We start from the raw sequence: 12,624 nt of genomic DNA on the forward strand, positions 1-12,624 counted from the left end.
CGCCTGCTTTGGTATCTCGAGACTGAAAACATCCTGGTTTCTGAACAGGCAGGCTTTCGTCAGTTTCACAGCACAGAGGACCAAGCTACCTACCTCGCACAAGAAATAGAAGATGCGTTCCAGGAGCAGAAGGTAGTTCTTGCTGCCTGGATTGATCTGCAAAAGGCCTTTGATAAAGTCTGGACTGACGGCCTCCTCGTGAAGCTGCAGATGTGGGGTCGCAGGGAACATGCTGCGCTGGATCAGATCCTATCTCCACAACCGCAGGGCAAGGGTCACAGTTGACGGACACAAAGGCAAGAAAGTACTGCTGCGACATGGAGTTCCACAGGGAGGAGTCCTCTCCCCTTCCCTCTTCTTGATCTTCATCAATGACCTCATTGAAACACTTCCCAAAGGTATCCATGCTACACTCTACGCTGATGACCTAGTGATGTGGTGTAAGGAGGAACATGCCACTACCGCCACCTACAGAATGCAGCTAGCAGCAGACCGCTTAGCAGCATGGGCAGAGGAGTGGTGTGTAGCCATCAACAAAGAAAAGTCCTCTACAACACTCTTCACACTGTCACCAAAACAAAAACCAGGAACCATCAAACTGGACGACACACCCCTGAGAAGTGACGAGGAGGCTACCTATCTTGGTGTCACCTTCGACAAGAGACAAACCTGGAAGCCACACATCAAACGTGCTGAAGCAAAAGCCAGACGCAAGTTGGCCATCATGCGAAAGCTAGCCGGAACCAGCTGGGGAGCAAACGAAACGATACTCAAGCGCGTCTACCAGGGAACCGTCAGGCCCCACCTTGAGTACGGCTCAACAGCCTGGTCTACTGCAGCGAAGACCCACCAGCAGTCTCTGGATAGGGTCCAAAATCAAGCCCTACGCATCATCACCGGATCCATGCGATCCACACCAATCAAGGCCATGGAGGAGGTTACTGCCATACAACCCCTTGCACAAAGGAGAGACGCCAAAATCATGGTCCAAGCAGAAAAGTTCCAGTGCCTGCCTGATCATCCGATGAAGAATAGGATGAACGGACTGACAAAGAACCGCCTCAAGCGCAGTAGCTTTATCCATGAAAGCAAGAGACTTGCCAGGGCGCACCGGGATGGTGTGCCTCCATCGACGCTTCCACTGAGTCCCAACGACCTGCCGCAGCCATGGAATGAAGACTCCACAAGTTTTCATATCTCAACATCAGTCCCTCAGGTCGCTCCAGGAGACTCTCAGGATGACACGGCCAAACGCACTCTGACACAAGCCATGATTGCTGAAAGGTACCCTGAAGAATCCTGGATTCACGTGTACACAGATGGCTCTGCAACCAACGCTGTTGCTGACGGAGGAGCAGGAGTGTACATGAAGTCTCCTGAGCACCACACATCCACAGCAAGGATACCCACAGGAAAGTACTGTTCAAACTACGCAGCTGAGGTTCAGGCGCTCATACAGGCCGCTTCAATGGTTCACGACTCGGAGAGCGAATGCCCACAAGTTGTCTTTCTGACAGATGCGTTGTCTGTCCTGGAAGCCCTTGCAAGAGATAAACTTCCTCGTCTCAAGGAGAAACTACAAGAAGTTGCCCAGCAACGACGAGTAGTCCTGCAATGGGTTCCAGCCCACTGCGGAATTCCAGGCAACGAAATTGCGGACCAGCTCGCCAAACTCGGAGCGAAAGAAAGACAACCAAACAACAGTGTTAGCTTCGCTGAAAAGAAGACCCTCGTGAAGGCAGCACTACGACCACAAGCCACAAGGGATGCATATCACGAGCTTGAACGCTGGCAGCAGGTAGCAATTATGCGCTTACGCACAGGACACTGCCGCCTTAACGCGCACATGTTCAAGAAGCTGAAGCTGGCACCATCACAGACCTGTCCCTGTGGTCTTGAAGACCAAACACCAGAACATGTTCTGCAGACTTGTCCCCTCCACCAGGGACCGAGAGACACCGTGTGGCCAGAAGCGACCCCACTACGCACCAAGCTCTACGGCTGCAGACAAGACCTGGAAGCCACGACGACATTTGTCTCGCAGGCCAGCCTGACTCTGTGACAAGTGCGACCGAAAAGAAGAAGAAGAAATGGAGGTAACACGATACATGACCTTTGTCAGCTGGAGGTCAGAAGACACAGGATCTGTGTCAGCAGAAGGCCACAAGAAACTGGACCTGTATCAGTCAAATGGAGGTCCCAATACACTGTTTTTTTGTCTCATGTTCATGAGATCACAAGACATTGGATCTGTGTCTGTCAAATGAGGTCACAAGACAATGGATCTATGGCAGCTGGAACTCAAAAGACACAGGATCTGTCTGTCAGCTGTGGATCACAAGTCAATGGATCTATGTCAGCTGGAGGTCACGGGACCACTGGATCTGTGTCAGCTGGGGGTAACAAGTCACTGGATCTATGTCTGCTTGGAGGTCACAAGACACTGGATCTATGTCAGTTGGAGATCACAAGACAAAGGAACTGTGTCAGATGGAGGTCACAAGATCTATGTCAGCTGGAGGTCACAAGACACTGGATTTATATCAACTTGAGGTACCAAGTCATTGGATTAAAATCAACTTGAGGTCACAAGTCACTGGATCTCTGCTGGAGGTCTTAAGACACTGGACAGGATATACATACATGTATGTCAAACGGAGGTCACAAGAAACTCAATCTGTGTCAGCTGGAGGTCAGAAGACACAAGATCTATGTCATCTGGAGGTTACAAGACACTGGTTCTATGTTAGCTGCATGGCACAACACAATGGATCTGTCAGCTGAAAGTAACAAGCTACAGGATCTATGTCAGCTGGAGGTCACAAGGTGCTGGATTTATGTCATCTGGAGATCACAAAACACTGGACCTTTGTCAACTGGAAGTCGCATGTCACAAGATCTGTGTGGATAGTACCATTAAAATAAACACAGCATGATTGTATGAAGATTTGTTGTTGTTTTTTTTTGTTTTTGTTTTTTTGCTGCCCCATCATCTGCACCATTTCAGTGGCATTACTCCCACGCCGCTCATTTAGATTCCCCCATACACGGCCACACCCGGGTTCGTCTGTCACAGTTCTGTCGTCGGCAGTTCGCAGGGAACCATTGATGTTCGGTCGCCAGGAGGCCACACACCAGAGGAGACCCTGCACTGCTGCTGAGTCACTTTGGTGGTGTTCAGTGGTGCCTGTTCTGATTCAACGTACTTAGGACACCACCTACTAAGCCCCCTACTAACGACAATAATAACTTAGTTGCGGAACCAGACTGAGTGAGCGTCCCTCCCAGAGTGGAGACCGCCACCACGTCCCTCAAACAACAACCCCCCATGAATCTGCCGACACTGAAGACACTGACAGGACTTGCCCCAAGCACAGAAGTGGAGGGGTATCGAAACTGAGGTCACCATGAGAGCAGGGCATGAAAGGCCACAGACTTTGAGACTGTTGTGTTTATACTGATGATGATGGAGGAGGAGGAGGATGACAATGAAGATGACGATGTTGCTATGGAGGTCCATTTTGGTTTGGGACTGCGTGACAAGGCTGTACTCTATGCTTCCTGTCATAATGATATCCTGGTGTTAACCAGGCCCGAGAGATGCAGGCACTTGCAGTGTTGGTCAGGCAATTAGAGCAACACACCCAAAGACACATCCTTGAAGTGGATAGCACTTGACTGTGTGGTCCCAGTCTCCCCATTTAAGCCCACAGCACACTCAACTCAGGGTAGGAGCCGGCCACGGGCTGAAAAACCCACCTCCGCTGGGATTCGAACCCACGTCCTCCTAGCCGTCAGTTCGCCACAGCGGCTAGTTCGTATGAAGAATTTGGTTCCATATTTCATCCGTGATACAGTGAAATGGTATTAAATTTTCTATAAACAATAAAAACAACAAAAACAACATTAACAATTTAATTCATAAAGTGCCTTTCCATGTAAAACATGCTCAACTGAGCTGAAATCTGTAAAAAAAAACACCCAAAAACGGATATTTAAAACTTGGACTAAAATTAAAAACGTTAATGCATAAATGTGTACAGATAGCCAACCAAATACCAAAAGCTTTAATTTCTGTTCATACACACACACACACACACAGAGTCATACATATTATACATCACAAAATCTAAATATTTGTATTTTGTATTTCTTTTTATCACAACAGATTTCTCTGTGTGAAATTCGGGCTGCTCTCCCCAGGGAGAGCGCATCGCTACACTACAGCACCACCCATTTATTTGTATTTTTTCCTGTGTGCAGTTTTGTTTGTTTTTTCTATCAAAGTGGATTTTTCTACAGAATTTTGGCAGGAACAACCCTTTTGTTGCAGTGTGTTCTTTTATGTGCGCTAAGTGCATGCTGCACACGGGACCTTGGTTTTCTCATCTTATCCGAATGACTAGCATCCAGACGGTCAGGTATTTATGGGATAAAAGCCTTACCTCCATCATCCACAAACCAACGCTGACGTCCCCCCATGGGGTCTTTGTCTTTGATGACAGCTACCAGTGTTCCCACAGTAACAGCCATGTCCATGAGGTCATGAGCAGGCATAGTGTGTGTGACCTGGTAGAGGTTGTCAGCACCATACATCTGACGCAGGTACATACGCTGGCTGTCTGACTGACTGCTGGATTGGATGGTCTGAACAAATAGCAACACCTTCATAATACCATCCGCCATGACAACTTACTTCACTCCCCATTTCTTCTTTTTAATACTGTATATATAAAATTTTTACATTTTATTTTTGTCATCCTTCCAGGAAAAAAAAAAGAAAAAAAGAAAAAAATCCTGACAAAAAGCAGCATTAGTACTGGATATCGCGCCATAGAAAAGTTATGAGTTATTATTATTATTATTACAACGGTGTTTCTATACTTGAAGACTACCTGTTGGAATTAACTAAAGAGTATGCTGATTTCCCATTGATAATCTGTAGTGATCTGAACTCTAGGACTGCAGGCAAGAGACACAGACCCCATTGATAACATTCATGACATGACTTATAAAGATGATGTGCTGAGCCAAAATGATGTAGCTACCAACTCTGTGCGAAAGTCCGCTGATCAGGTTTTGAATGCTTTTGGTAAACTTCTACTCAGTCTTTGTGACGAGTTCAATTTGGTGATTTTTAAACAGAATCAAATCACTGGGTTTTTCTGGAAAATTTTGATATATGTCTTATAATGGTTTCACCTTGATTGATTATTTCATTGTATCATGTATGCTGGTATCAGTTTGTAAAAACCTGAATGTTCTACCTATGATAGAGTTGAAACATTCTGCAACTGAACTTCCTATTTTGATTTAAAACATAGACATTTTGACTGAAGAAGAACATTTGAAACCATGTAAAGTTACGAAATACATGTGGGATAGTGATAAGGAGTGATTTTTATAGTGAATTCTCATTTCGTTAAGTCCCACTTTCTGAAGCAATGGAAAGGGATATTAATCCGTCTCTAAGTTCAATCAATGCCTTCAGTGTGCCTGGGAACCCATGAAGAGAAGTGTTAGTACAGGAGCGGAAATAAATAAATTATGGTTTGATCTTGAGTGTTGGGAAAGCAGAACTTTATTATGGTGTTGCACAGCGCACACACAGTGATCTATGTGCTGCAAAAAGGAAAGAATATAAAGAGTTACTGTGCTTGAAGAAAAAAAATGCACAAAGAAACCACTGTCGATAATTTACAAAGTTTTTCTAAAGACCCCAAGATGTTCTGGGATACTGTAAAATCCATGTGTAGAAGAACACCAACTAACAGCTGTTTGACAAAAGAACAATGGTTTGACTATTTTAACTTTTAACCAGCTGTATAATTCTTTTCCTTGTCAGCTACATTTGGATGGTGTCCTTGACGATAATGACCATATCACATCCACAGTTCCAGGTGATCATGAAGACTTAAATTTACCGATTTCTACTCAGCAAATTACTATGGCTATCATAGCTTTAAAAAAAAATCAGAAAGCACCAGGTCCAGATGGACTGGTAGGAGAGTTCTACAAACATAGTAAAGATGTAACATTACCTTACCTTGAAAAATTCTTCAATCATCTGTTTGATAATGGCTTATTTCCTAATGAATGATCGTTGTCTATTCTGCAACCCTTACATAAAAAAGGCGATCTTAATAACCCAGATAATTATAAAGGCATTTCTTTTCTAAATATCTGCAGTAATACGTACAGTTTTATTTTGAATAAAAGACTTTCTGATTGGATAGAAAACAACAGAATCTTAGGTGAAGAGCAAGCAGGTTTTAGGGAAGACCACAGCATGCTTGATCATATTTTCAAGCTCATGTCCACGGTCCAGAAACAACTTCTAAGACATAGGAAACTGTATGTAACCTTCGTAGAATTTCGAAAAACCTCTGACTGTGTAAACTGAGGTAAATTATGGAAGATACTACAACAAACTGCACTGAATGGGGAAAATACTAACTGCTTTAAAGAGTATGTACTCTGTTGTAAAAGTAAAAGTTCGTGCAAAAGGGGAATTGTCAGAGGCATTCTTTTGCCCTCTTGGTCTCAAGCAAGTTGAAGTTTGTTCTCCTGTATAATTTTCTCTATTTATTAATGAACTGACCAAAGAAATCACACTCAATGGTAGGCATGATATTCAATATTCTCCTGAAATTACTGAATTATTCAATCTACTTTTTGAGGACTATGTTGCATTATCTTCAGACAGTATATGATTGGTCTTCAGTCGCAACTCAGTACATTATATGATTGTACAAAGAGTCTAGGATTAGTCGTTAATATGGAAAAAAAAACTAATACTGTAATATTCTGTAATGGTGGTTTTATAGCATCAAGAACAAAGTGGCATTCTGGAAATCAGGAACTCAAGATGGTGAGCATGTATAAGTATTCAAAGCATTTGCTTATCAACCAGATTATCGTTTGTACACACTATGAATGATCTCCCTGAACGTGCAAGGAAAGGGGTGTTAGCTTTAGTTAGTCTGCTCTGGTCAGTTGGTGAACATTCCAGCAATGTCTTTCTTAAATTGTTTGACTATCAAATTCAGCTATCTTATACTTATGGTTCAGAAATATGGGGTCTTTCGGGTAATCAAAAAATAACTGAAAGGGTACATTTGTCCACCATTAAGAAATTTCTTGAGTTACCATTGTAACTTATAGACATTTAGTCTATGGAGAAACTGGACTTTTCCGCTATACGTATACACATTTGTACGGTGTATTAAATTTTAGCTCAGACTTACTTCACTTAATGACCATAGACTTCCCAGAAAAGCATACAATATGCTGACAAATTTACAAACTAGGAACTACACAACTTGGGCCTGTAAAGTATGTAATGTTCTTTTCAAATTTGGTTTCAGAATTGTATGTGAAGCACATGGGGTTGGTAACATAAGACTATTTATCACTGAATTTAGACGACTTATTGACTGTTTTACCCAAGACTGGCATGTAGCTCTCAATAACCACAAATTCTACTATGTTTACTCAAAGTTTAATTATGAGTTGTCTGTAAGTGCATATCTTTGCCAAATTCCAAACATTATTATTAGAAAGGTATTTACAAGGTTCAGGGTAGGAATATCATCATTGAATGGCCGCTTCATAAACTTTAATGCAAAAAAAGATGCGGGCAGTCATAACTGTCCTTTTGGCAAAAAACTGTATCAAATCTCAAATCCACTTTCTTCTGATTTTCCCCAATTATAAAACCCTTAAGGACGAATTGATTCCTAATAAATTTTATCGTCAACCGTCATTATTAAGATTTACTCTTCTAATGTCAAACACAAATGAATATCTGACGAAAAGACTAGCAACATTTGTGTAAAGCACTAGACTTACAACAAAGCTGTACTGACAACATGAAGCGAACACAATAGTATCTGTCATTTTGTGCATTTTCTCACCCCAATGTAATGGGCCAGAGGCCTCTACAATTAAACCATTCTTAGTTCTCTTCCTCTCTCTATCTCTCTCTCTCTCTCACACACACACACACACACACAAACACACAACAATATAGCATGACTAGGCAGGCATAGTTTCCTTCAGTGACTGGTTCAGATAGCAGTGTAAATAAGGTATGGAGACATACTGCCTCGTCTGGCTGACTCACAGTGCACAGCCCCTGTAACCATGACCTGACCACATGACAGGCAAACATTGCCAGGCAGCACAACAATGACCACATCTACGTAAAGTCAAGAACAGATGGTGTAATGTACATAACATTGCCTGGCGCAGTACGCAGGATCTGCCTCATAGGTCTCCAGATCCATGAACCACAAAATATGTACTTTATTTTAGGCCCATAAGGCAATAAAACATGTAATGCGCATCCCCTGAATTCAAAGAAAAAAGTTAGTTTAAGCATGTTTAACTTCTTCTGTGCAGTGCATTATTTTGCTTGTGCATCATATTTGCCAGGATTTTTTTGTTGCATACGGTAAAAATCAACAAAAATTTTAGCTCGCAAACTATTGTAAGTAAGTATACACAACCATACTTTCCTGGAAGAAAAATGAACTCTCACTTTCTGATATTATGAAGTTTATCTAGCACATTAGTTAGCAATGACTGAACCATAAATATGAGATAAACAAATTTCAGATTATTTCTGAATATATGTTACAGATAGTTAGTAAAAGCTCCTGAGATAAACCAACAAAACACATGAAAATTAAAATATAATATGAATTAAAATATAATATGTGTATCCATATATTATGTACAAAAGTTAAAATTATAATCTAAACTTCTGGTAATCTACACAAACTCTTTCTCATATGTACCATTCCATGCGCAGCCATGGGCAAAAAAAAAACTATTAAAAAAAAAGCAAAAAAAGCTAAGATTCAGAATCCATATTCATTTTCCATGAAAATGTTTACTTTTGCTTCTGTATCTTGTATAGTTTTTGTAATAGAATTTCAAACAATTTATTAATTTCCTGGCAAGGGGAGAGCACTTTTCTATAATATATTTTTTTAGATAAAATTCCCTGGTGCAGAACTGGTTAACTATCATGCCTGCCTGTGCCACACCCACTCACCTCATGCTCACTTTTAGACAGTATTAAAGAGGTAAAAGGCCAATAAAGCATATGCAAAAATCCTTAGGATCCAAATCAAAATGCAGGCATATGGCTGGGCAGTTTTTTGTCTAACCACTCCTGCTTTGGCTTCACTGACAGGCTGTCATAAGTTGAGGGAACATATTTCTGGCTGCAAGACATAGGAAAAGAATCTGGACTATTGATATCACTTAAACTAAGCAAAAGTATTCCAGTACCACTGTTTAGTATGACCCAAAACACACTATGCCTCATACCATTTCAAACAAGGGTCATAACCATCGATCCTGTGCCTCTCTCTCTCAAAAACACCATAATGTGTAACAAATCTGTTCATTCCACTAAGCCTATAACTGATTTTTTTTTTTTTTTTTTTTTTTTTTTTTTGCTGCCCCATCATCTGCACCATTTCAGTGGCATTACTTCCACACTGATAAGTCCCCTTTTCAAAACCACATCCAGGTTCAACAGTCTCAGTCCCAGCATTGGCAGTCCACAGGTAACCATCAATGTTTTAGTCATCAAGAAATCACACACCAGAGGAGACCCTGCACTGTTGCTAAGTCACTTCCTACAACTGAAAATTATTTAACCAGTTGAGTGCCTTTAAGATGTCAGCTGATGTTCTACAAAAAGTGTTGCCATAGTGCCTATGAGACGTCCACTAACATCCTCCATATGTTCTGATTTTTTCCTCCATTGGAGTTTGGTTCAATTCACATAAACAGACACTGAATGATTAGTTTGTGATGTGTCTGGATTATAAAAATACTATTCAGATCAACATACATCAGGTAGAAGACCCCTTTCTACTCAATAATGATTTGCTAACTGACCACATGATACGCATGTGGAAAAGGGGGCTGCATCATGTGCAACAAAAGACACTGAAAATTGTGTCCAGTAAAGGAAGTGGTCAAAGTCAGCAGATTTACACTATTCTGAAAGCTGTCTCTCTTGTCTGATGATTGGTTTGAAAAACAAAGGTGATGGACAATGACAGTTATGAATCTGACAGCCCATTTGATGGTAATTCAGTCTGTCTATCCAATCAGACAGTGTTTTTGAACAAGTGGTTATGACTGACAGAATACGTTCAGCGAGCGTTGGAAGAAGGGGAGGAGAGAGAGAGGGGTGATGTAAGACAACAGGTTGAATGCCAGCTAGAGGGCATGAAGTGGAGGTGGCACATGCGAAAGCTCTTAGCTGTCAAAAAGCTTGCCAGCTCTGTTTCTGAAACTATGATTGACATTTCATGTTGACTCTACTCTCAAGGCCTGACAAAACGCGTTGGGTTACGCTGCTGGTCAGGCATCTGCTTGGCAGATGTGGTGTAGCGTATATGGATTTGTCCGAACGCAGTGACACCTCCTTGAGCTACTGAAACTGAAACTGAAACTCTACCCACCTTTGTAATTGTTGGGACAGTGATTCACTTGCTTGTATACATGAGCTGTGATTTGTTTTTTTATGAACTTATAGCCAGTTTTAGGTAAAATCTGACAATAGGCATGCTATTTCTTACTGTATCAAGAAACATTTTTTGTGGATGTCATGTACAGGTGGAAATACTTTTTTGTTGCACAAAAATTATTATCTTTTTTCTTTTCTCTTTTTTTTCTTTTCTTTTCTTTTTTCTTTTTTTTTTAATGAACAGAATACATGAACATAATTAGGGCATTATACATTAACTTACACACATGTTACTAAACGTAAAGTGGTAATATATCAAAATAAAGAGGCTGGTCTTTCACATTTCGCCTTCAAAACAATGCACCAAATACAAAATCAGCAAAGTGCATTCGATAAGAGCACACATTTTGTCGGTGAAAAAAAAGTTCTTCAACCCTTTACTGGCACACTTTACATGTCAGTCGCTGTTATTTGTCAGAGCGGAGGTGGTGCATGGGAAGAAAATCAGTTCTTCTGTATTATTCAGAGCATAAAAAAACACAAAAAAGCTTATACATATAATATTCCACATATCTGATGCAAGAGAGAAAAGTTTAGATACAGAACTTTGTAACAATGTGAATAAACCAGCTGGAGAGGAAAAGAGAGATGGAAAGTTGAGAGAAAGTGAGACAGAGAGAGAGAGAGGGAGAGAGAGAGTAGGGCGGGGGGGAGAGAAAGAGAGAGAGAAGGGGCAGGGTGTGGTGTTAACTGTCAAATCAACTGTCACTTTAATATGTCTTGCAATCTCTGAAGAGATAACTATGCCTCAAAAAAAACCATAAGACAGTTATATAAATGGGAGCATTATTATCTTGACTTTAAATGCCTGAACAGTTACATACAATCAACCTAACTGGGAAAAACATTCAGAAGCAGAATCTACATTCAATTTCCTTCACAAAAACGTTTACTTTCTTTCTGTATCTCCCATAGTTTTTGTGCTAGAATTTTGTTTAATTCATTATCCCTGAATCCTCAAAATTCCCTGGCAGGAGAGAGTACTTTTCTTTTTCATACAAAATTCTCTGGCACTCAACTGGTTAAGCCTTTCGCTGCTGACCATCAATATCTCTGTTGTTGAGGGGTAACTGCATTATCAAGTCCAGCTACTCATTTGAAAACACTTACTTCCTTGCAAATGGCGACTACCCTGTTGCATTTTCGAGGCAATATCTCAACAAGCTTTGGCTTGATTCTGATGGGGTTTTTTTTGTTTTGTTTTTTTGTTTTTGTGTGTTTTGTAAAGCGAAAAGCTGTTGAGCATGTCAACATGACTGCCAAGACGTAGAATACAGAAGAGGTGATTATAATTTTGTTTTATTTTCTGCACAACGTCAAATGAAGCGATTCTGATTATCCTGATGATAATTACATGCTACAAGATACATCAACAGGAAGGGGGCGGGGGCGAGTTAGGAGTGGGGACAGAAAACCCCCCAATATTTTTGCTTGAAATCTTCATTTTGGGATTTTCATTTACTATGGAACCCTCTAGATGAAAGAAGCATCAAGCCTGAAATATTGTTTACAGTGAGCTTTTGTGTTGTAATATTGTGCCATAGCGTTTGTGGGTATTTGAGTGGGAGGGTGTGTGTGTGAGCGTATGTGAATGTTAATATATAATATTTATTTCAGTTTTCAGTTTCTCTAGGTGGTGTCACTGCATTCAGACAAATTCATATATGCTAAACCACATCAGTTAGGCAGATGCCTGACCAACAGCATAAAAAAACATGCTTAGTCAGGCTTTGAGTGCATGCATATATATCTGTTTACCTATCCAAGTGGATTTATTCTACAGAATTTTGCCAGAGGACATCACTCTCATTGCAATGGGTTCTTTTTCAGTTCTTTTCAGTGTGTCAAGTGCATGCTGCACATGGGACATTGGTTTATCATCTGGACATTGGTTTATTGTCTCATCCCAACCACTAGACGCTCATTAGATTTTCCAGTGAAATATGGGAGAAAGGGCAAGAGCAGGGTTCTAAACCCAGATCCTCACGGACTCTATTGGCAGACGAGCATCTTAACCATTCTGCCACCTTCCTCCTGTAAAGTGTTTATGTTTAAAACAACATAATGTG

The 12,624-nt window shown here is 40.9% G+C and overlaps 1 protein-coding gene across 4 annotated transcripts in view; it reads right to left on the reverse strand.

Moving 5' to 3' along the window:
* Positions 1–12,624, reverse strand: part of LOC143286835 (dynamin-binding protein-like) — a 274,661-nt gene that overhangs the window by 44,318 nt on the left and 217,719 nt on the right. For all 4 annotated transcript variants that reach the window (XM_076594658.1, XM_076594659.1, XM_076594657.1 and 1 more), the window contains one exon: positions 4,446–4,647. In XM_076594658.1, coding sequence (XP_076450773.1) covers positions 4,446–4,647 — 202 coding nt within the window. The remainder of the gene's footprint in view (positions 1–4,445; positions 4,648–12,624) is intronic.

The sequence above is a fragment of the Babylonia areolata genome, chromosome 10 (assembly GCF_041734735.1).
Source record: "Babylonia areolata isolate BAREFJ2019XMU chromosome 10, ASM4173473v1, whole genome shotgun sequence".
NCBI classification, from domain to species: Eukaryota; Metazoa; Mollusca; class Gastropoda; order Neogastropoda; family Buccinidae; genus Babylonia; species Babylonia areolata.